At 40.5% G+C, this 25,550-nt stretch overlaps 1 protein-coding gene across 1 annotated transcript; it reads right to left on the bottom strand.

Moving 5' to 3' along the window:
• Positions 1-5,706: 5,706 nt before the first annotated feature.
• LOC108532131 (mitochondrial import inner membrane translocase subunit Tim13) lies at positions 5,707-6,135 on the bottom strand. The gene has a single exon (XM_017875900.1). It carries the CDS (start codon positions 6,066-6,068, stop codon positions 5,781-5,783), a length of 288 nt encoding a protein of 95 aa, XP_017731389.1. The 5' UTR covers positions 6,069-6,135; the 3' UTR covers positions 5,707-5,780.
• Positions 6,136-25,550: the final 19,415 nt, after the last annotated feature.

Genomic DNA, 25,550 nt, shown 5'->3' on the forward strand with positions numbered 1-25,550 from the left:
AGCTGGGTTTGGTCCAGTTTTTCTTTCTGCTCTAACAGGACAAAACTGAGTTCAATGCCTCACAATTGCTATGTTCTCTGTCCCCAAGCACCCAGAGAAACTCTCCCCACTACTCCTCTGCTGCCAGGGTTGGGAAGGGATGACACTGGAGATTCAGGACTGTTTTTCCATCTCTTTAGTGGCTCTTGCAGCGATATGAAGTTAGATCCAGGTACTGCCAGTGCTCACCTGATTTTTGGTTTTTGTGAAGGTGGTTTTTTTCTGGGTAGACAGTTGTTAATTTGGCATTCTTGTGGGAGGAATGATCGGTTGAGGTTTCTGGTCTGTCATCTTGCTTTGCCTTCCTCTAAATTGGGATTTCTAAATAGCTACCTTGAGGACAAAGTCAAATGTGTTTGGGAAATACTAGGTTAAACAAATTTAAATAGATTATTTTCTGCAAATATTTGTTCATTTAAACTAAGAAGAACTAAGAATTTCCATGAGGGGCATGAAAAGTTTTAAAAATGTAAAGTTTTCCAAACAATTTAATTATTGAGTCCCTTGCCTGTTTTCTCTCTCTCTCTCTCTCTCTCTGTCTCTTAGTTCTCCTTTTGGGATTTAACTTTGGAGAACACTAACACATTTTTGGAAATATCATGAGTTATGGTTGCTGAGGAAATTTTAAATTAGGTTCTCCAGGAAGGGTCCTGGCATCCATGTTCCAGGGCAATAGATTGTGGATGGTTTCTTCCTCCAAGGTGGAAGTACATTTAAACAAAAGAGGGTTTAAAAACACACCTCTTTCACTGGCCCATAACTGGGGAGCCTACTGACTTTCACTGCACAAAAAAACACAGAATCAGAGAAAGAAAGAGAGAGAGAGTTGAAGAATTGGAGGCTGATACCTGGTTCAGAATTTTGAGGTTATCACAAAATGCGAAATTTCAAGCATCCCCTTTTGTTTTGTTATACAGTATGTCGAAATCCAGAATGAATGAGTTTATATACTCTGATAATGAGTCAATATTTTAATGGCTAGTCTTCCAACACCCTGCTCATTTTAATGGAATTTTGGGTAATTAAGGCTTATTTCTGCTCAGTTGTGCTACATGTTAGAAAAGGGCAGTGATATTCTTACTTTTCAGATGAAGAAACTGATGCTTAGAAAGTTAGGGATTCATTGAGGTTACACACAGAGTGAATGGTGGAGTGAGTACTTGAACTTTTCTCTATTGCTCATGGATGTTATCCTTGGCCATACTTCTCAAAATGGGTTGTAGTTATTGTACAATGAGGCTATAAAATATTTCCGGAATCATTTCACAGTGATGGGTTACTAGGAGTATCATGAATGTAATGTTACTGTGCAGTAGTTACTAATAAAATAGAATAATATTGTATGGAGATTTTCTTGCATAGGCAAGAATACCATTCTCTGCTAAGTTAGAACACTTTTATTCACTCTATAACCTTGGTAAATGAAAAAATGAATTGACAGGACATTTAAGATTGGTTCTCTATTGTTTTCAGAGCATATGCTCAAATAACTTATTTCCTGAATATATGTTTTGAGAAAATGACCTGTCAAAACAAAGTCTGATTTTTTTTTTAGTTATCTCCTTTCAAAACATACATTTTTACTAAAATAAAATACATCCAATTAATGTTATTTAGAGTAAAAGACATGCAATTAAGTTTATATTTCGAAGTTAACTTCTCTGAAGGGCAGAGAGTGCACATTTAAAAATGTCCTTGATTCTAGTCTACACAGTTTATTCACTGATAATACAAAAATACTTGGTTTAAAATGAAATTGTCTGAGAATTCAAATTTCACTTGACTAAAACAGTTGATTCTACTTCTGTTGTTAAATGACATTCGAAGTTGAACCAAGTAGATGCTAAATGCACAAAGACCATGCTATATTTTTCCCCTTATAATTCATTGATTTTCAAAGTTATTGGAGCATATTTTTGTTTGTTTTTAAAAAATGTCTGCCATCTGACACAGCCTTTGCTGAGTATTCAGAAACATGCTTACTTGCTCTTTGTTTTGTTTTAGGAGGTGGATTCTTTCCCGTTAGCCTGGTTTATCTGCATCTGCAGTAATTAGTTGGATGGTGAATTAAATAAGTTACACCTGAGTTAGTTGAGCGCTTTAATCTGCCTGCATGAGTAGGAAAATTCTAAGCTTTTACTGAACTGAAAACTCAATTCATTGGCAAGATAGAGGGTGACAATGGTAGCAGCTAATGAGCTTCTGTTGGAAGAGATTGAATAATTATTTAAAAATTCATTCATTGGCTGATTCAGCTGTCAGGACAAGGCATCGTCACACATATGGCCTGGCTGCCTGGGCCTCTGTATGCTGAGGTTACTATGACACTTTCAGGAGAGTTCGCTCTCCAAAGCATCAACAACCACATTTTGACAACAGGAGTAAATGTGTGATGGACCTGTGTTTCTTAACCAAACTGAAATTCTGTATTTGGCTAACAGTATCTTGTATTGAGAAAAAAAAAATGGCTGTTCCATCTTCTGTTTGTTTTTAAAAGGCAGCAACAAGCTCTTGGCATCAATATTCATAGTGGGTTTTCAAACACTCGGCAAAAAACATCAATAGCATCTGCTCACACCCCATCACCCTATCCCACATTCATTTGGTGGATAGCTCTAACTAGCTGGGTGGTTAAATTCCACACCTTTCTGCATTTAAACTCACTGTGGACTAACTCCAACATAGTTAGAATGTTGCTTCAAAACAGTTGCATTTTGGCTTCCATCTTTCTCATTCATGAGGCCCAGGCCACTTGACTAAATAGCTGAGCCAAAAACTGTGGACTCCAGTCCTAGCCCCTCTCTTTGACTTGATGAAGACCATAACAATCCTTGGATATAGAGGCAAAAGACCAAGATTTAAATCATGGTTGTATACTGGCTAGCTTTGAGCTTTTGGTCAAGTTCCCTAATTTTAGTCTTAATTTTCCTCATTTACAAATATGGGGATCATATTTCAGTTCATCCCATCCCACAAGGTAACCAGCCCAATTTGGGAGGATCTTTCATTGTTATTTATAATATTATATTTAAATAAGTGTATACTTGCTACCTTCTGGTCACAGAATGTCTTCTGGAAAATGTCTACCTCATTCCATATGACAGATCTTTGCATATTTGTGGGCTACTGTGTAACTGTCAAGCCAACTGTCAAGCCAATGGAGATAAGCCACCGCCATTCAACCTTATTTGCTGTTGTCATGGCACAGTTTCCTAAACGTTTATCCTCCTGCTCATATTCCTTAAGGAGGCCACTGGTTTTCTCAATGTACCAGTTAAGCTATAGCATTCAAAACTGAATGCAGAACTCAAGTTGAGGGTCTTATATGTGTGCTTAATATGTTCTTATTCTGGAGATCTCAGAATGCAGTCCTAAGATTGCCTTAGCTATTTTTGGTAGCTAGATTTACTGACCTCATATTGAAATTTTAGTCCACAAAACCAGTATTTCTCTTTTACATCAACTTCACATGCATTCATATCTGCTTTCCTATATTTAATAATAGTGAAGTGACAGCTTTTATCAAGCACTTACAATATGCAAGGCACTATACTGAATTATTTGCATACATTAACTGTTTATCTTTTAAAATTAAGTTTTAGGGAAAATTTTATTATTTTCCCTAATTTACAGATGAGAAAACTGAGGCTTACAGAAAAAGAAATATGATTTTCTTGTGCAGAGCTTGTATAGTGCAATCCTGCTGAGTTCACTTATTAATTATAGAAACTTTTTATTTTTTATTTAAAAAAAAGTTTCCTTGGAATTTTCTACAATTATGTTGTTGGTGGATGGGATACTTTTATCTCTTTCTTTCCAAACTGTATGACTTTAATTTCTTTTTCTTACCTTATTGCACTGGCTAGGACTTCCGGGACAATGTTGAGTAGGAGTGGTGAGAATTGACATCCTTGTCTTGTTTCTTATCTTAGGTGGAAACCAGTCTTTCATTTTTAAGTATGATATTAACTATAGATTTTCTTGTAGATGTCCTTTATAATTTTGAGGAACTTCCCTTCCTTTGGAACTGCAGTTTCTGGCTTGATAAGACATTGTTTTTAAAATCATGAATGGGAGTCGAATGCAGTGGCATGCACCTGTAAGTCCCAGATACCTGGGAGGCTGAGGCAGGAGGATTGCTTGAGCCCAAGAGTTCAAGACCAGCCTGGACAACATAGCAATACCCTGTATGAATGTGCCAGGCATGGTAGCTCATGCCTGTAATCCCAGCACTTTGGTAGGCCAAGGAGGACAGATCTCTGGAGCTCAAGACTTCAAGACCAGCCTGGGCAATATAGCAAAATCTCATCTTTACAGAAGATGAGGGGAGTCGGGGGAGGAAGACAAGGAGGAAGAAGAGCTGTAGCACAGGTTTGAAAATGATTTCCCTCATGTTACCTCATTTTATTCTCACAATGGCCCTTGCAATGTAGAAAGTACAGGTATAATTAACCCTTTTAAATAGATAAGTTAATTTTGGCTCAGTGAGATTAGGTGACATGGCTAAAGTCACATAATTAGTAAGAGACTAGTATAATTTCCAAATCTGCTGCTCCAAAGATCAGTTTTTCTTAAAACAACACTTTGCTGCCTCTAGTAAAATTGAATTATCTGTAGTTCTTCTAGAGCTTCAGAGATAAAAGCCAGTGACCACTTAACCTTTAAAAAAAAATTCATCCATTCATCCATCCTGCAAGTAAAGCAGGCACTCTAACAATACAAGACAAATCAGGAGTATTTCCTGCCTGCAAGGGATTTATTGTATAGAAAGAGAGAAGTGAAACAGATATAACACTGTTATTCAATATGCTGGGTCAAAAGAGACATGAGACAGTCAAAGAAGGTGCAATTGAATTTAGTAACCTGTTTTTCTGTGTGATTTCAGGTACTAACAACTGTGTCAATGCATTTTTTCTTTTACATATTGAAAATAATATGATTTCTAGAGGTTAGGGTGAATGTTGGTAGATGTTACAAAAATAAAAACATACTCAAATGCAATCTTTTGGTTTGGCAAAAAGGCTAGGTCATGGGATTTAAAATTCTATTGGTTTCAAGAAGAGTGACCAGTGAGCTGGACAGCCAACAGATATCTGTAAAGAGGTAATCTATAGAGAACAGCATAGGCAGTTTATCAAAGCCACTGCCAGTAGATTAGTTGGAACTTTGGGCTATATGCAGAAATCAGACAAATAATCAGGCGAGTATTTGTTTCTTTGTCTCTAGTCAGAGACTGCAACGATTCCTCATGACTTTTTCTGTCATCTTTGAGACCCCCCAAATCTATATATTTTTTTTTTTTTTATTTTTTTTTTCGCCCTGCCCACCAATTATGTTGCCGCGTACCGGGCAGGGAGGTGACAGCTCGCGGTGGGGTCTGACCACCCCCACCTCCAAAGTCTCAGACGAAGCGTTCTCCGCCCAAGAAAATATGAGGCTGACGCCTGGGGCCACTAGGGGCAAGACCCGGCACAACGGCCTGAAGGACGCGTGCCAATGGGCTGGCCAGCAGCTTGGGAAGGGCACAGGGCCGCCCCGCACGCCGATATCCCAAGCTGCGCCACTGGCTGGCAGGGGGCAAGGTGGGGGGGCTGGCGAGGACACAGTCGCCGTCTGTCGCCAGCACGGCGGTGCAGCCCCGCTAAGCCTCGAGCAGGAGCAGTACGCACTGGCGGGCCCCCCGCCTCTCAGACCAGCGTCTTATGGAATGAAGCGCCCGGGCGGCGCCCGCGGCTCGCCAGTCACATGTTGGCTCGTTCCCGCTGCAGCCGCGAGTTGTAGGCGCGGGACACGGTGTTCCAGGCGTCCATGTAGCGGTCCATGCACATGGCGATGCACTTCTGCTCAGAGTTGTCCAGGGAGCCCCCAGGTTTCCCGATACACTTCCGGAAACACTTGTCCGTCATCCTCTGCAGCAGCTCCTGCGCGTTGGCCACGGCGATCTGCACCTTCACCTGCTCCATTATGAGCCCTGGGTCCAGCTTTCCGCTGCTGGAGCCCCCGAAATCGGAGCCGAAGCCGCCCTCCATGGCTCCGCAAAGTCAACCGGACCGAGGCCGCGTGCGCCGACCCGTAGCTCCCAAATCTATATTTCTATCTTTCCTCTGTTCACTATCAGATAAGAGCACATCTTCCCTTGGATGTCTATTGTATTTTGACATGATCCAAACAAAATCCATCATGTTTTCCCCAGCACCCCAAGTCCTTAACTCAGTTTCTCTGATAATTATATTATCTTTCAAGATGAAAAGTCTGAAGAAAGAGTATCAGCTCAACTCAGAAGCATCTGAGATGTGAAAATTAGATGTGTTTACTGAGGTAGAGTTAGAATTTAGGAGAGCAGGCTTAGTGGTAGGTGTGGGGAATATGTTCAGGGGTTTGGATCTGTTAGAGTGTCTGATGTTACATAGTTTATTCATACATTAATTCATTTGTTTATTAGTATTTGGGTCCATCATGTGCCAAGTTCTGCGTTAGGGACTGGGAAATGGTGGTGAATAAGATAGTTATCACCACTGTTGATTAGAGCTCAGTCTTTGTCGGGAAGATGGCATCAGGGAGGCCCAGCAGGAGGTAAGGTGGATTTCTTGGCACTGGTTGGGTTGTGATATTGAAGAGTCTGGGGGATCATGGGTGGCTGTAACATACTGATGTTAACTGGAACTTTGGTCTAACTTTCTGGTTTCTGGAGTGGGAATGGTGCCTATTTAAACCAAGCAAGGGTCTTGTGTCTAAGGGACTGGTTCCAGGCAGGGAACATGGCCCAGGAGAAACAAGACAGGGTCCATATTATTAAAATCTGGTGAAGAGGAAGGGATGTAATATTTAATGCAAGGCTGAACCCTGATCCTACTACAGAGGCACAAAGTTAGGGCAGGCTCTAGCAGCAAAGTTGACTCTATATAGAGTTACTTGAGTAACCCAAGTAAATACATCTTAAACTTCCCTAGGAATGAGGCTCAGGGGATGTGCAGAAAACACAAGACTGAAAAATGATCTTATCTAGGGACCTGAGAGGATGTGGGGATCATAGACAGCAGTTTCCATGATACCATTTCCTTGGTTGCCAATGTTTCAAACATATAAATGCAAATATTAAAAATTTTTATTTTTAACATTTTCCTTACACTTATGAACAATTGAATAAATGAACTCATGGCAAGCACACTTCATTCCTTCCTCCCTCCCTCTCTCCTTTCTTTCCTTCCTTCCTCATCCTTCTCCTCTCCCATTCTCTTCTCCTAAACGTAACCCACAATAACAACCTACCATGTATCCTTTCTTATTTTTTTCTGGGCTATCATTACACAAATACATACAGCAATATACATGCATGAATGTACACACTCATAATTTTCAATCCTTTATAAAATATTTGCATCTTGATTTCTTATTCAATATTAATTTGTGGAAATCTCTCTAAGTCAGTAGAAAACCCTCATTTATTTTTATTAATGGCAATATAATAGTCAATAATTTGGATGTATGGTCTTCTCTGTGGCTGAATGTGGCAGAAATTCCTATGTAATTGGCACTATGCAGGGGAATGCTTACTCCCAGTTTCAGTGTCTAGATGGAGGAGCTTTCGTTAGAGGCTCTCCTGGCTTCCCTCTGCCCACTCATTCATTCTTCTCCAGGGAGAAGGGTGACCAGTGCAGCCTTTTCTCTCTCTCTCTGGGGGCCTGTCTGCAGAGACCACCCATCTACCCTGCTTCTCTGTTCCGTACTGTGTAGGCCTGTCATTCTTCAATCTTGCCAGTTTGTGGCATGGGTAGGCCAGTTTATCTAATTCTGGAATGCATTATCAGTAGCTAAAGATTGAATATGGCTAGGTGCGGTGGCTCACGCCTATAATCCCAGCACTTTGGAAATCTGAAGCAGGCGGATCACAAGGTCAAGAGATCAAGATCATCCTGGTCAACATGGTGAAACCCTGTCTCTACTAAAAATACAAAAATTAGCCAGGCGTGGTGGCACGTGCCTGTAGTCCCAGCTACTCCGGAAGCTGAGTCAGGAGAATTGATTGAACCTGGGATGTGGAGATTGCAGTGAGCCGAGATCATACCACTCCATCCTGGTGACAGAGCGAGACTCCATCACAAACAAACAAACAAACAAACACCCAGAAAAGACATTGAATGCTATGTATAAAGTATATGTAGTAATAAAGTGGGCATTTTGATCTCTGTCAACCTGATTTGGTATCTATTTTTCAATTGGTTCTGAATTTGGGCAGGGGATAGGAATTTAACCCGTTGACACCCATAAACCTTGTTTTAGGTTTGGTGAAGGTTTTAAATTTTAATTTAAATTAAAAAATGTACTACTTCTCTTTGGCCATTTCAGACATTTTTTCAAAGGAAAGGTTAGAAGCTTCCTCTAAAACTGAAATGTCAATCACACTTACAATTCAGTCTTCATATTGCTCCCTTACTTTTTTCTTTGAGTTCCTTTCCCAGTGATTTGTACCATGATGGGGGTGTTATGGGGCAGATGATGGGGTGAGACTAAGGGCCAAGGAAGGGGCATGGGACCCTTAAGGAAGGTGACATCCTTTGACTCCTTTTGGGATCTCACCATCTGACCATTGTTGTTTCAATTGCTCTTTGGACATCTGGCTCTTGCTTTCATACTGTACCCTCTAACACCTTTCAAAAGAAAGTCCCACCCTTGGAGGATGTAGTTGGGGGGAATTGTTCTCCCTGTTTCTCCTATTCCCTGCCCTTTTCACTCTTCAGGGTAAAAATCTTCAATCTTATATTGCAACAAGACCAAGCATTTTTGTGTCCATTTTTCAAGACTCTCCTCAACCTCACTGCTCCTGATCTGGCTGATCTTGTTTCTGCCCCTTCCCACCACTCAGGATCACCCTTTCCTCCATCTAGACATACAACTCACTGGTCCTTAAGTGAGTCACTCTCATGGCTTCTTCTCTGCCTTCAGAGTGGATAGTGTACAAAGTCTCTCCCACTAGTCAGCTCCTTCAGGGTCCAGCTGAAGTTGTTCTTGCCTTGTGGAACCTCATGCCCTCTCTGCTCTCACTTTATTTGGAAACAGAGGCTCTCAGAATCACTTGAAGGGCTTGTAAAAACACAGATAGCTGGGTTCCACCCTCAGAGTTTCTGATTCGGGAGGTCTGATATGGTGCCCGAGAACTAGCATTTTTAACAAATTCCCAGGGGATGCTGATGTGCTGGTTCACTTTGAGAACCACTGCAATGAAGCATCCCAGCAATTTGCAGTAGCATCACAGAATTCCCTACTCAGTGATCTTGTCATCCTCTGATTATGTTACATGTCTTGGATACATCTCCCCTACCAAACAATGGTGGCCTTGAACTTCTCTTATCTCAGAGTGACTGGCACAGAACTAATAACAACTTAGCAGAGTTAATGGGATGGGAACACCAAGAGTGAAGAAAACTCATGAAGCATCTGTGTTCTTCCAGAAGGAAGGTGGCCGTTTGTCCTTGTTGTTGGCTGAATTTTCTCCTTTTCCAGACCCCAGGCTGGTTTCTGCCATTTCTTGTGGTCTGCTGAACTTCCACTGCAATGTGGTTAGCCAGCAACGGTTGTATCTGGGTGCCTGCAGTTGTGGCTCATTGCAAATTAACCCCTGGCCACTGGATGCCACTCTTATGTCAGAATTTTGGTTTGCTCGTCTCTCACTGTTAAACTCCTACCAGCAAATATTTGTTTGGAAGGTTGTTGGGATAGAGGAAAATGTGAGGCCTTGAAATCAGTCTGTAGTGGATTATCTGAATAACTCCAATTCTTCATCCCTTTGCCATAGGACTTTGCAGTTCTCCCACTAAGAGAGGTGGAATATATTCCCCTGCTCCTGAAGTTTGTCTGTGTAGCTTTCTTTGGCCAATTGAATGTTAGCATAAATAGTGTGACTAAAAATTTCAAAGATGCTTGCACAACTGGAGTTCCTCTTCTGGGCCTCTGCCTTGGCCTTGAGGACAAGCTGAGGACAAGCTTGGACAACCTTGAGGACAAGGTCCTTGACTTGTCCTTGAGAAGCTGAGGACAACCTTGGCCTTGAGGACAAGCTGAGGACAAGCGTGAGGACAGCTGAAGCAGAGTCACCCTGAGTCAAGCCCAGTTTAGATCAAATGGCCCTGGGCTGACCTGCAGATCTCTGAGAATAAACGAATATAGGCTTAATCCACTGATATTTCAGGTAGTTTGTTTGGTAGCATTTTTGTCACAATACATAGGTAGACTGGGGTCAAAATCTGATCTCCAAAACTCACCAGTTGTGTTTTTGGGCTATACCCACCCTTTTGGATGGTACTTTCACATTTAAATGGGGCAAGTAGTATTTATCTTTAGGGTCATCATCAGGACAAGAAATTATACATGTAAAATGCTGAGCTTGGGGCCTGTATTTGTCCATTTGCATTGCTATGAGGGAATGCCTGAGACTGGGTAATTTATAAAGAAAAGTAGTATATTTTGCTCACAGTTCTGTAGGCTGTATAAGAAGCGTGGTGCCAGCATCTGCTCCTAGTTAGGGCTTCAGGAAACTTTCACTCATGGTAGAAAGGGAAGGAGAGCCAGTGTGGGCAGATCACATGGGGAGAGAGGGAAGAAGAAAGAGGGTAGGGGAGGGGAGGGAGGAATGTCAGACTCTTTTAAACAACCAGCTATTGCAGGAAAGAATAGAGCAAGAACTCACTCATTCGTTACCTCGAGAATGGCACCAAGCCATTCATGTGGGATCCACCTTTCATGACCCAAACACCTCCTACTAGGCCCCACCTCCAACACTGGGGGGTCAAATTTCAACATGAGATTTAGAGGGGACAAATATTTAAACCATCAGGTCCTTGAAGTTTCTGCTATAGCATCTGGCCCATGCGCCCAATAAATGTGTGTTGGGTGCGTGAATAGAAACTTAAAGAGTGGTGGTGGTGAGAAATGTCACACTGTGGGATTCAAGGGTTTACAATATTGTGACTGGGGAATGGGCCTCTACAAGTTTTCAAGGAATGCTTCTCTAAATTTCTGGGAAACTAGAAGATTCCACTAAGCCTAGAGTGCAGTATGGGAAAGTAGTTTTATGTTATCTCTGAGGCCTCTTTTAACGCCTCTGTGACCCTATAATTTGATTATTCTAGGATCTTGGTTTTCTGAAAGTTTATTTCTTCCAACATGTCCTGTGCTATTTGTCCTGTTCCTTGGTGAATTATCTATGCCATGACTCCTCGCCTATCATAAAGCCTAGTGGTTACTTGGTACTTACTGTATGTTAGATACTCTCTGTGTCAATCTCTCATTCAATCCTCACAATCTCACTAAAAGACTTTTCATATTATAGATGAGAAAATTGAGAATTGAAGAGATGAAGTAGGTCACACAGCTAATAAGTAACAGGGCTGATATTCTAGCCCATATCTGACTTCTAAATCCTTGCTTTTAACTCCATTTCCTACTATATTATGCATGGGTAACTTCATAATGCATGTTTAGCAGAAACTCCAGAATTACCCTATAGGAATTATGAAGGGAGTTTGAGCAGTAAGATGTCTACAGAAACAGGGGATGCAACATTATCAAAACACTCTGACCACTGGTTTGCTGGTGGTCTTGTTGGCAACTGAGATGCCTTTTTATATTGGAAAGTGGGTTGTGAATCATCCATTAGGTGTTGAGTCTCAATGTCATTTGTTACCAAGCCCCAGGAAAGATGCTAGGTGGCCTGTGCGTTTGTCCTCTGAGCTAATTGTGATGGGCAGATGTGATTCCAACCCTGCTATCATCTCAAGAGTTCATGGGTTTTTCCTAATTAATGTTTATAGCTTACCCTGATCCCTTGAGATGGCAACAGAGGAAAAGTTGTGCCAAATGATTGCACGATAATTTTCATCCCACTGATTGATAATGGACTTTAGGATAATCTAAAGTCTGTCCTTGGGTTTAAGGCTGTTGCTGACCCTCATGTGTGTGCAGGTTAACTGAGGCACTGGAGTGCAAGGAATGCAACTGCAAGTCTGATAATTTCTTCACAGTTGCCTCTGAGGCCTACCTAGGGCCTGCTCTCTTCCTCCCAGCATCAAGAGATTCGGGATGCAAAGTCAAACTGTTCTCTTCCTACCCATTGTTTATTGCTTTATTTACACTACATAGAACTAATCAGGAACACCACTGATGAGCCTGATGCCACTCAATTCCTGCTGCCCAGAAGGTGGGACCTTTTCTGAGCAAGTCAAGCAGGAAACAACGCTATTGGTTACTCAAATAAAATCTCCCTACCTCCTTGCTGACAGAATTTCAATTTTGTTCGGATAATTGCCTTTCAGTTGACCCTATCCAAAGTTTATGAGTGAATCCTGAGTAGTCTAAGCCATGTGAAGTCTTCTCATTGCCCTAGATTGTTATTGTGGTTGGGTGGGCATGTGACCGAGTTCTGGCTACCGGGATGTGAGGAGAAGTCTTCTGGTGCAGAGGTGTTTGGGAAAATGCTTCATCTCTGAGAAAAAGAGACACAAGGAAGAAATAACCCCTTCTTTTCTGGCTGGTTGTTATTTTGTCTACAGGTAGAACCCTTAATTGTGGCAACCACCTTTTGACCATGGTGGAAGCTCATTGAGGACAAAGCTAACAAGTTAAGGATAGAAGAGAGGAAAAAAATGTTCTTATGGTTTCTTTGAACCTCTGAATGAAACACCTTAGGAATCGTTCTTCCTAGGAACTTGTGCTGTGTGAAATAATACAATATCCTCATTGCTTAAAGGATTTTAAGTTGAGTTTTCTGTTAGATGCAGCTAAAACCTCATGATATAATAAAAGTTGTTTAAAAGAAATGGAAAATTCTATGTAGATTCTAGGGTTGCACTGGCTGCTTTATTTGTTCTATAGTTCCTCTCTTCCTCCTTGTTTTGCTGCTCGTTTACATTTGGTTACTCGGAGGCCAAATTAATTGTTGTCTGAATAAACTTCCCGTGGCCTCCTCCATTCACCACTGGTAGACTCTGCAGTCCAAGCTCCTCAGCATGATGCCTGTTGGTGTGAGGCAGAGAGACACGTGACCCACATGGAGGTGCAACTAGACAACTTCTAATGCTTTTTTTTTTCTTTTTTTTTTGGTCCATGCTGAGCACTTATGAGCAGTGGCAAGGCATAATGAAGAATAATCTAGGGAAGAAGATTTGCTTGATTTCCACTCAACCACTCACTAGTGATGTGACCTTGGGTTATGTTATTTGAACTCCATGCCTTGGTTTTTCATCTATAAAATAAGAACCGAATATCAATGCCATCTTACCATGTAAGATGATAATAAAGATGAGATCTAATAAACGCCTGGCCTTTGCATGCCTCTTCAGTGTGTTCCTGCTCCCCCCGCTCTCTGCATTTCAGCCCCTCCAGCCCTCTCTCAAGTCTTCCAGAGTGCTTTGCCTTCTCTCACTGTAGGATGTTTACACATACTGTTCTCTCTGTGAGGGATGCTCTTTCTTCACTCTGTCATTTCCTCCATTTGGTGAACTCCTATTCATTCTTCATGCTCTCAGCTCAGGTGTCCCTTCCTTTCCTGTGTCTACTATATAGATCAGCTTTCTTTGTTGCTTTTGTGGAACCACATTCTCTTCAGAGCATTTATCACAGGGCCTGATTATTTCCCTCTTACTATGATTTTTGATTAATGCCATTTTCCCCCTGTTGCCTGAAGATCCAAGAAATCAGGAATCATGTCTCAGGTTGATATCTGTTGCGTCCCAGGTGGCTAGATCAGTGCCTTTCCTGTACTAATAGCAAATAAAATTTGCAGAATGAATGCATGAATATGCAAATTTCTGATATTTAGCAGGGGCTTAGTAAATTGTAACTATCATTGTTAGGGTGTTCTCTTATCAGACTTTCCAGCCATTTCATATTTCCTTATGTTCTCTTGAAAGGAATCCAGAGTCTTTCATCACTAAGTTGCCCTTTACGTATGTTACAAAGGAGCAGATGGTAGGGAATACTCAGAAGTCCCAAGGGACTTTACCTCTCTGAGCCTCAGTTTCTTCATTTATGCTGAGGTAGAGCCTTGCTTCTCTGGCATTCGTAACACTCTCAGGAGTAGAATCAATCACGGAATGATTATGGCACATCTTCCTGGTTCATTGATTTGACTTGAATATTTGGAAGAAAAGGAAACCCATATCAGTAACAAACAACATGCTTTATTGAATCAAATTACAAAATGTGCACACATTTTAAGATAATAAGATCTCATCTCCAAGATCCTTGGTGCTGTGCATTCATGTGTCAGAATCACCCACAAAGGACCTGACCCTATCTCCAGAGCTTCATTTTCAACTGGCTTTGACTGGAGCATATCTATCTATCTATCTATCTATCTATCTATCTATCTATCTATCATCAATCAATCATTATCTATCTATCTATCATTATCTATCTATCTATCTATCTATCTATCTATCTATCTATCTATCTATCTTTTTAAAACTCCCCTTGGGATACTAACACATAGGCAGGGCAGAGACCACTGTTCCAGGGGAACTTTGGTGGAAAAATGAGACTCAGTGCCATGGATGAATTCACAACTTCTTTCTGGTTCTGGCCTTCTTCCTCTTGTTTCTTCCTCTTTCTTCAGGTCTTCTCAAATGATCTGGTAGTTCTAAAGTCCTACATCTAGCTCTTTCAAGAGCTACTTTTGGCTCTTCCCTATGGGAGGATGTTCACTAGCAACCCAGGCGATAAACTCATGAAAATTGTCAAAGGTGCTTGGAAACCACCCTGTGGCCCCGGTTGATAAGCCTGTCTCTATGTTCTCAGACAAAAAAAATGTGTGTACCTAAATTTCTTGATTTAAGATAGATATAGCCAGCTCTGCTCCACTTTGGAATGACAAGTTCTAAGGCAGCTCAGGCCTACAAATAGGAGAGCCTACTGTAGCCCTGGCTTGGTTTCCCGACTGTCTTCCATCTGGCTCAAGCCTGGATTTTATTGAACAGGAGTCTGATCCTCCACCTGAGCTTTTGTTACTCTGCAGCCTGCAAGCAAAGGATGCGTCAGTAAAGTGTCCCAGCACACCTCGTTTCTGAGCAGGCACATCTAGCGATCTTAATGCTCAGCATACAGGGATGCTATGAAAATCAAATTGTTTTATTTATAAGTCCCTGTGCTCCCTCTTCCACCCTCCCAAAGAAAAAAATTGCAAGCAGCGAATGCAAATAATTTTTCAAATCGATTGTTTTATGAAAATGCTTGTTTTTATGCTATCTTTTTTAAGGACTAGAGAATCACATAAATGACAATTCCAGAAACCATAGATTTATGACTTTTTTACTTTCCAAATATGTTGGCACGGAGTTAAAAAAAATAAAATTTTGTAATTTTGGGAAGAGAATAATGTACTTTTTTATTAAAATGGAAATGACACACTGCTGCATATCTAAGTTGATTTAGTGTTTTTATTAGTTATATAACTGTTTTAATACCTCACTAACTATTGCATTCTCCCTTAAGGTTTCCATTGTTCACATACCCTAGAAACAAATTGATAATTCTGAAAAAATAAAGTATTTCTTGGTTGTTTGCTAACAACAGAATAGCAATCAGTCACCACAGGGTTACTACAATGGGCATCATTATATCTGGATCCTTATCAATTTCACTATACGGGTAAGTATTATTGCTGTATACCGGAACTCCTTTGGTGTTATTGCTTAATTTTAATTGTGATTGTAAAATGTGAACAATGTGGATCTTTAAACCACAATTAAACACCTGCTATACTTGTTGTCTGTTGGCATTTAAAGATATATTGAGTATTTAAAAACTGCTGATTCAGATATTACATTGAGCATAAAAATAGATTTAATTTGAGAGCAAATGTTTGCTTAAGGAGGAAGTTACAGGAAAGTTTTCGGAAGTCAGATAGGTGAGTCCAAATTTAAGTCTGATAGGAAGACAGACCCGATAGAAAGTGTAATCATTTGGCAGACTGCTCTTCTGCCTCCTCCTGCGGGTCTCGTGCCAATTTCTTTCAGCGGTGGGAATCTGACTCTTTGTCCCACTGACAACTTGTTAATGAAGAACCTCCCTACAGGAAGCACCTGCCCGATGTTGATGAGATGTTAATAGGAGAAATAACAGAGTTACAGAGGCGCAGGGGAGTGTAGTGGGGAGAAGGGGTAATGATATCTGATTTCAGCCCCAGGTCCCAGCCCAAATCAAATGTGAAAAATAGATGTCCCGGCCTTGGGGGCTTAAATCCCGCAGATGAAGGGTGATTTGAAGTTTCCTGAAATCCATATTCAGAGGGAGCATTAGTCCCTGAACTGTGTCTGCAGTCTGTAAACAGAAGGCTTTCCTTCTTTGCTTTTTTTCTGATGAGTAGGTGGGTTTCTCTGTCTTTTCCATCACCACAATTAACCATTCACACAGTGCCTGCAAAACATTCTACTAGGTTCTGAGTTTCCAATATCATTTAAAACAGCATCATTTGCCTAAGCTCAGATATACTTTAGTTTTTTAGGAAAATAACATTTCTTGTTTTAATTTCCCTGCAGTGTTTTTATAAATAGTGAAGAAGGGAGTAGTATGGGTGGGACAATGTGGACAATAAAAGAATCTTTCCTTAGAGAAATGGGACCACAGGTTGGATGCAAGGAGCAGGAAAGAATAAAATATACTGGGTTATGTTTGTCTAAGCTTAATTCTTTACTTATAAAAAATCAAATAAAAATAGGCTTGGAAATCCCAACTTTCCATTTCAAATAAACAAATGTGATAGTGTGCCAGGGAGCTGCCTCAGCTCGGGAAGAAGGTTTAAACGGTTAAACTTTCTGCAAAGACTGCAAAATATCCAGCTAGGAGGCAAATGCGTGATGAAACATGATAGGGGTGGAACAGGCTTCTTTGTGGGTTGAATCTTGAGTAAGGTGTACACGTCAATTCTATATATATTATGAGAACATATTCAGATGTATTATAAGAATCTGGGCCCCTTAGCTCCTCCCTTAAGGCCTGTCTCAGTGTTGAGATGCATAAATGAGAAACAAACCAGACTTCAAAGAACCTTAAAAAGGAATCCTGAGGTTTACTTGAGTGCCTCTTGAGGACCCAGAAGAGGGAGTTACATGGTGTATCACATTAAAAAGGAATCTAAATCTCTTAATTTTACAAAGACAAACCACTTCCATTCCTTGTGTCTCTGTTGTCATGAGCACAATGGAAATGGCTTCTTCCCTGTTCAAAGTCCCTGTAAAATCGTGAATCTGAATTGAGAGTGAGCAAGAAAACCTCCCAGGGAACTTTTTTTTCTGTCTTCCAAATCACGCAGCCTGAAGCTGCATCTCCACTTTGGCACATAGGGATGTAAGGGTTGAGGTAGGTGGGGTAGTGAGGTGGAATGGGGTAGACATTAGAGAGTCAGCAGGTGTATTCTTTTTAATAATTATAGATATAACCTAGTTACCATAGAACCACATTTGAAGAATTGTTCCTCTTGGGTCTCAGTTTAAGGGACCTTTAGATATCATACTTGTGCCCAGTGAAGACACATAGTAGGTGCTCAATTTATAATTTTTTGAATGAGTGAATAGATACAGACCAGACCCATTGAGTGGATCATGAGAAGATCTGATTTATAAAGAAGTTCTAAATGGCCAACCTTGCACAATGATGGGGAAAATAACTACTACCCTTGATTATGAGGGCATATTAGTTAAGGTAACATCAGCTGCTATACCAGACAAAGGTAGCATTAAGCATTATTACAGACAACCCCCAAATCTCAATGGCCTAATCCCATGTGAATGTGGCCAAAACCCACAGATTCAGGGGTTTTGTGTTCTCTAGTCTGTGGTTCCTTCATCTTCAACACATGGCTTCTGAGGTTGCTGGAGGAGGAGAAGGATATGAATGACTAGGCATAGAGAGGTTTACGTGCCAGTCAGGAGGTGAAACATATGTCTCTCCTATTCACATTCCATTGTTCAGATATCAGAAATATAAACTAGCAACTAGCCCAGGACAATGAGAAAACAGCTTTGGTGAAAAGAGGAGAATTGTTCAAATTTGGGTTAGAAGTAACCATTGCGTTAGGAGGCACACCCTGGCTCTTCCACCTGCTGAAGGAAAAGTTGCTGAATGACTTGGATGACCTTTGGCATGGATGGGAACATAAAATCTTTTCTGCTCATGGCATAGAATTGAAAAGGGCCGTATATCTCAGACTCAAAGCAGGAGGAGGTACTGGAGTTCTGTTTGGAATGGAGGGGTTCTTTTGTTTGGAAATTGCCTTGGACCTAATGCTTTTAAGTAAGTTCACAATCTCTATGATGATCAGTAGTGTGGTAATCAGAATAAACTGTTAATATATTCCTAGAAACCAAATCACCTGTGTCCCAAGGACTGACCTTTCCTTAATCATACATATACATATAGATACATTAGTAAATTTATTTACATATAAATATATATAACATATACTTACGGAATATATATTTATATATAACAATATATTATTAATATAGATCATGGACTATGTATTTTATATGCTTATGTAGATATATCTAAAGATATATGAACTTATATATAGTTATATATATAAAATCAGTGAAACACATGATATACAAGCTGGATTTATGTCACAAATCCCATGTGATTTATTGATACAGTAATCCCCCTGCATCCACAGAGGATACATTCCGAGATTCCCAGTGGATGCCTCAAACTGCAAATAGTACTGAAACCTATATGTACTATGTTGTTTCCTATACATGATTTGATAAAGTTTAATTTATACATTAGGCACAGTAAGAGATTAACAACTAGTAATAAAGTAGAAAAATGATAACAATATACCATAATAAATATTATGTGAATGTGGTCTATCTCAAATATATTATTGTACTATCCTTGCCTTCTTTTGTGATCTGTCAGTCTGGTAACTGAGCCAGCTACTGAGCGACTCAGCTACGAAGGCAGGTGGCATATACAGTGTGGACACACTAGAGAAAAGGATGCTTCATGTCCAGGTTGGGGCAGAGTAGAATGGTGTAAGATTTCATCATGCTACTCAGAATGGCACGCAATTTAAAACGTATGAATTGCTTATTTCTGGAATTTTGCATGTAATATATTTGGACTCATGGCAGTTTATCATGAATACTGAAACCTCAGTGAGTGAAACCATGGATAAGGGGGCGCTACTGTGTATTCTTATACCCCTCTGAAAAAATAATTAGGCATTTTATGTTTCTTGTATGAATGGCTTGTCTCAGAATGCTGAGAGAGAAAGAGAGGGAATTTGACTAAGGGGCTTTCTAGCACACTTCTTAGGCTAGTGTGGAAACAGAAAAATAAAGTGGTTCATCATCAGGGACAGTTTGGGACACATTGCTTTAGATCAGTGTCTTAAGGTCTACAAGGTGGGTTTTTGTGAGAATGAAGTGGTAATTATATCCGACACTATAAATTGCTCTACAAATGGCATTTTTGCCATTGGTGTGTTCATCGCACTGATACACTCCCAGGAAGACTCTTTTTTGCCTCTCCAGAATATTTGAGAAAAAAATAGAGCAGCAGGATGCACAGCGGAGTGTGTTTTTCAGAACCACGATTTCCTGTCCCAAAGAGTTTGGCTTGTGTTCTGATTCATCTGTGGTCCAGAAGTTTACTGGCTGTTTAGCCTGGCCATAGGCAGTAATGGTACTTGGTCCCTGAAGGATGTCCTCTTCACTGCCCTCCTTTTTCCAGCTCTCTTGTTTTGTTAGTTTTTTTTTTTTTTTTTTTTTTTGAGACGGAGTCTCGCTCTGCCGCCCAGGCTGGAGTGCAGTGGCCAGATCTTAGCTCACTGCAAGCTCCGCCTCCCAGGTTCACGCCATTCTCCTGCCTCAGCCTCCCAAGTAGCTGGGACTACAGGCGCCCGTCACGTCGCCCGGCTAGTTTTTGTATTTTTAGTAGAGACGGGGTTTCACCATGTTAGCCAGGATGGTCTCGATCTCCTGACCTCGTGATCCGCCCGTCTCGGCCTCCCAAAGTGCTGGGATTACAGGTTTGAGCCACCGCGCCCGGCCATTGTTTTGTTAGTTTTTAATATCCCCATGTGGAATGTTTTTGACCAAAATGGTCAGAGTGATATTTCAGAAACTCAGTCTGCGTGCGTGTACGAGATGAACTGGACTAGGGAAAGCACAGGGAACTCTCAGGATAGCTAGCTGTTTTGATTGTCCAGCCAATCGTTTTATGAACTCAGTGACTGGCATCACCTGGATCACCTGGACCTTGGTATTATCAGAGCTTCCTGCATAAGGGTCCTAATGCTATAAGCCCTTGATACCCATTCTACCAGTGAGGGTGCCAGAATACTGTAGGGACATCCATTGAACTCCTAGATATAGTCAAAGAAAAAGTCCTTTCACTACTTACCAAAAGAATGGCAAAGGGTTTGTTGGCAAGAACTAAGCCCCTAATAAGGAATAAACTATATGCAGGTTTTGAACAGTTAGCTTCCATATCTTACTAAAATTATGGATAAAGGTATCATTTTATAAGTCTGAGCCAGAAGAGAAGTATTAGATACACTAACACAGGCAGAGAAAAGGTGACATTCATCCTCTCCAGATTAGAATAGGAGTCATTTTCTTCAAGCCACTTTTGCTACTGCGTGGCTTTCTGGCCACTCTCCATTACAAAGCACTGTTTAACACTCACTAGTACTGTTTGTCAAGTAGTTATTGGGCATCTATTATGTGTCAATCACCATGTTGGACACAGAGAATGCATAGAGTACTGAGATACAAACACAGCTTAGTCTTGAATTGGCCACCTTGGTCAAAGTGCAGATCAAATAGCTGATTTCTGAAGTGGATAAACCAAAAGATCGCTAACTTGTCTGCAGATTCTCTAAGCTATCCCCTTACATCTGGTTAGGCCACCCAAATGCTACATAACAGGACATTGTGTTATGTGATATAATAGTATGGCCTTAGCTTTTAGTAAGCAATTAAAAATATAGAAATATAAAGAGCATAAATTCAAGTTTTGTTAACACCTGTGTTAAAAGCTTTGACCTACCTAGTGTCCTTATATAAGGATTTGTAAAATAAGTTCTTCATATAATTCAATGCTAGTGAAACATTTCTGTCTTCTTGTATGTTTCCTTATTAGAAAATAAGGTTTGGGTAGGTTGTAAAATTTTCCATCTAGCTTTGGCTACCAGGATGCTCAGTGCTAGGTTTCCAGTAGAGGACCATATCTTCTTCACTTTTGACACCACTTATTTCTATTAAAATACCTTTTGGGGTTATCTTTTACTTTAAGCCACCTCAAATTCTTAAATAAACCTTGAAAAGTATAACATAAAACACACAGATTCTATTACAGTTTCTCTTTTTTATAGTTATTGAGCAAAGTCTTTTATGACAGAAAAACAAAAATAAAACCCCAGGAGAATCAGTTCTCCAGTGCAGCTCTCTTTTAGGATCCTTCCCTAAGTGTGGTGGTTGGGATTTTACAGATCTTAGTTGTTTGAGGTAGAAGAAGAAAGTATCTTCTGGGCTAAATGCTGATTGGAGCAATCTTTGCTTTACCCTAAAGCCCATTACTTATAGGCTGAGTTGTCCTGAAAGAACCGTGTCCTCCTGCAGCTCTGGGGCTCAGCCAGGCTCAGCCAGCTGAACTGTAGCTTTCCTGTGTAACTGCTTCATGGCCGAGCCTGTGTGTTAAACTGTTACATTACCTCATAACTGTTTCCTGATTAAGGATAACATTTTTTTCCTTTAGTTACCTTCATTCCTTTAGCTAGGTATCATTACTGTGTTCCCAGTATGTATTAAACATCTCTAGATGGTAGAAATTTGTAGCTGAGGAAGGAAATGGTGAAGTTTTTGAACTGATCTGGTCTTATCCTTGAGAAACCTGCAGTCTGGGGAAGGAGGGAAACATGAGTGCCATGATCCTTTTCTATCATGAGGGTGACATTCCTGGAAAATAACAAAACATGAACCAAACAACAACAACAACAACAAAAAACAAAAAACAACCCACTTCTCCTTTATAATAGAATTTGCAGCCAAACACCATGACTTTATGGGTACTATAGAGTTGGGGATCAAGACGGAGAGAATCTATGAAAGCATCTGTAAATTACGCAAATTGAAATGAGAATATTGTTAAGAAACATTCTCCAAAGTTTGGAAATAAGGCATGTCCTTTCAATGTCATACAAGGGCATTGTCTAATGAGGCCACCTAAGGGTAATTAATTATATTGAGGAATGTACCTTTGCTTGATTTTGCTATTTACTATTAATTATGGGTTCAAGCTCTGTGAAGTTACACGTTAACTTGGAGGTTTTGTATGGCAGAGATGCAAATAATTTCTGTCCAGTAGCAAAGATAGCCCCAAAGGTTATGGCTTTTACTGCTCTGTGGAACATTAATCAGTTTCGTATCCAATCTAGCAGTATAATTCTAATGTTTCTTTTTAAACACCTATAAATACCCTATTCCTCAAAATGCTCTCTGAACTAGGTTTTTCTTACTGCCTCCCTCATTAATGAGTTAATAAATCTTTGACAGGTGTTCATTTTATGTTTGTATGAGAGTCATGTTTTCAACCATAAAAATTATACTTTGACCTTATGTATAGCATTTTACACACCTTACATTATTAGTGCAAAATCAATTTCCATTCACCAGCCTTGCTTAATAGAAAACTTACAGACTCTCCCCTGCAGTTTTAATGAGACTGTGGAAACTTGTTTGCTTTGTTGCAGGTGTATTGAAGGACTCAGTCATCCCACATGTAGTCTCCTATTGGAGAGTTCAACACTTTTGCCTTTTTATGTTTTTTAACTTTTGATTCCACCATGGAGGTCCCATCGTGGCCCACAGCACAAGGATGTCTGATGAGGGGAAAGCATTGAAGATTCCTTATTTAATCCACTCAGCTCACTGTGGCAGATAATTTCTCTGACATTATTTCTGATACCCCTGCCCAAATAACTCCATGTCAGAACCCATAAGGAGACAGCAGGACCCTTCCATTGAGGTGCTCTATCTTACACATTTGATTTAGCTCCGTCTTCTGTCCTTCCAACTGTTAATAGTTAATTAACAAACACTTATTGTGTGACAGGAACTTTCCACTCGATTGTTAGCAACAACTACAGAACAACAATAAATATTTATTGAGTGCCTATTATGTGCCAGGCATGATTCTAAGCACTTTATGTTACTCATTCAGACAAAGAAGCTCTCTGTGAGAACTGAAATCATACACAGCCACACAACTTAATAGGATTAAAACTACAACTGTATTAACAAGAATTTACTAGTCCAGAAAATTTTGTCCAGAAGATAAACTTGCAAATCAGTGGATTGTTTCCAGAACCTCTAAAATTCATTATTTTCCTGAATAATAAGCCAATAAACTAGGTCTCATCAGAGTAATAATAGGCCTTCTCTGAACAATATTGAACTAGGCTATCCAATGACTGTTTACTCTTCAAGACCACCTTGAAACCGTTGTTCACTGTGTCCACTAATCCTAAACTATTATATCACAAACGACTCAATTTCAATCAGGATCCCTCCACTGAATACCTGCCTTGGCAGGACGCGGTGGCTCAAGCCTGTAATCTCAGCATTTTGGGAGGTTCGGTGGATATCTTGAGCTCAGAAGTTCGACATCAACCTGGGCAACATGGTGAAACCCCACTTACACAAAAAATACAAAAATTAGCCAGGCATGGCAAGGTGTGCCTGTAGTCCCAGCTACTCAGGAGGCTGAGGTGGAGGATGGCTTGAGCCTGGGAGGTGGAGGTTGCAGTGAGCTGAGATTGTACCACTGCACTCAAGCCTGGGCAATAGAGCCAAACCCTGTCTCAAAACAAACAAACAAACAAACAAACAAACAAACAAAACCCAAAAAACTGTCTTACAGTGTGGCAATTCCTCAAGGATCTAGAACCAGAAACACCATTTGACCCAGCAATCCCATTACTTGGTATATACCCAAAGGTTTATAAATCATTCTACTATAAAGGCACATGCACATGTATGTTTATTGTAGCACTGTTCACAATAGCAAAGACTTGGAACCAACCCAAATGCCCATTAATGATAGACTGGATAAAGAAAATGTGGCACATATACACCATGGAATACTATGCAGCCACAGAAAAGATGAGTTCATGTCCTTTGCAGGACGTAGATGAAGCTGGAAGCCATAATTCTCAGCAAACTAACACAGGAACAGAAAAGACAAACACCACATGTTCTCACTCATAAGTTGGAGTTGAACAACGAGAACACATGGACACAGGGAGGGTAACATCACACACTGGGGCCTGTCAGTGGCTGGGGGGCTAGGAGAGGGATAGCATTAGGAGAAATACCTAATATAGATGACGGGTTGATGGCACATGTATACCTATGTAACAAACTGCACTTTCTGCACATGTATCCCAGAACTTAAAGTATAATAAAAATATATATGAAATACTTGTCTTAAACAGAATCAACANCATGGAATACTATGCAGCCACAGAAAAGATGAGTTCATGTCCTTTGCAGGACGTAGATGAAGCTGGAAGCCATAATTCTCAGCAAACTAACACAGGAACAGAAAAGACAAACACCACATGTTCTCACTCATAAGTTGGAGTTGAACAACGAGAACACATGGACACAGGGAGGGTAACATCACACACTGGGGCCTGTCAGTGGCTGGGGGGCTAGGAGAGGGATAGCATTAGGAGAAATACCTAATATAGATGACGGGTTGATGGCACATGTATACCTATGTAACAAACTGCACTTTCTGCACATGTATCCCAGAACTTAAAGTATAATAAAAATATATATGAAATACTTGTCTTAAACAGAATCAACAAGCCTTAAAATATCCTGCCCTCACTTCTCCCTTCTGAGATGCTACTGTTTTTGTTAAGGCACTAGTACGCAATACCCTTGGTTTTGCTTGATCAACAGCTAAATTTGATGGTCTCTTCAGGGAGTCACAGCCAACATTTGCCTTCATAGAAGTTACATTCTAGTGAGGGAGACAGACCATGAACAAACAAACACATTGTGTAATTGAAGGTAGCGATAAGTGCCGTGAAGGATCCTAAAACGGGAAGAGGATAGAGAACTCTTGGTGGCAGGGGCTACTTTGGGTGAGATGCTCAGGAGGGCTTCTTCCAGGACAGGAAATTTAAGTAGAGACCTGAGGGCAGTGAGATATGGGGAAAGAGTGTCTTAGCTAAAAAGAATAGGAAGTATAAAAGTCCGGAGGTAGGAATGACTGGTATATTCAAGGAAGAGCAAGATGGTTGAAGCATGACGAAGAGAACTGAGGAAGTTGAGTTTGCAGACACAAGAGGGAGCCATGGAAAGATAGTTGGGTTTTGTTTTAAACATGAAGGGGAAGATTTTGGAGGGTTTTAAGTGGAGAGTGACATGATCTAATTTAGATTTTTGAAAGATTACTCTGGTAGCTCGGTAGAGACTAGATTGTGGGAGCATAGGTGATGATATGGT

Source organism: Rhinopithecus bieti, unplaced genomic scaffold (assembly GCF_001698545.2).
Source record: "Rhinopithecus bieti isolate Rb0 unplaced genomic scaffold, ASM169854v2 scaffold_8220, whole genome shotgun sequence".
In the NCBI taxonomy this organism is placed as follows: domain Eukaryota; kingdom Metazoa; phylum Chordata; class Mammalia; order Primates; family Cercopithecidae; genus Rhinopithecus; species Rhinopithecus bieti.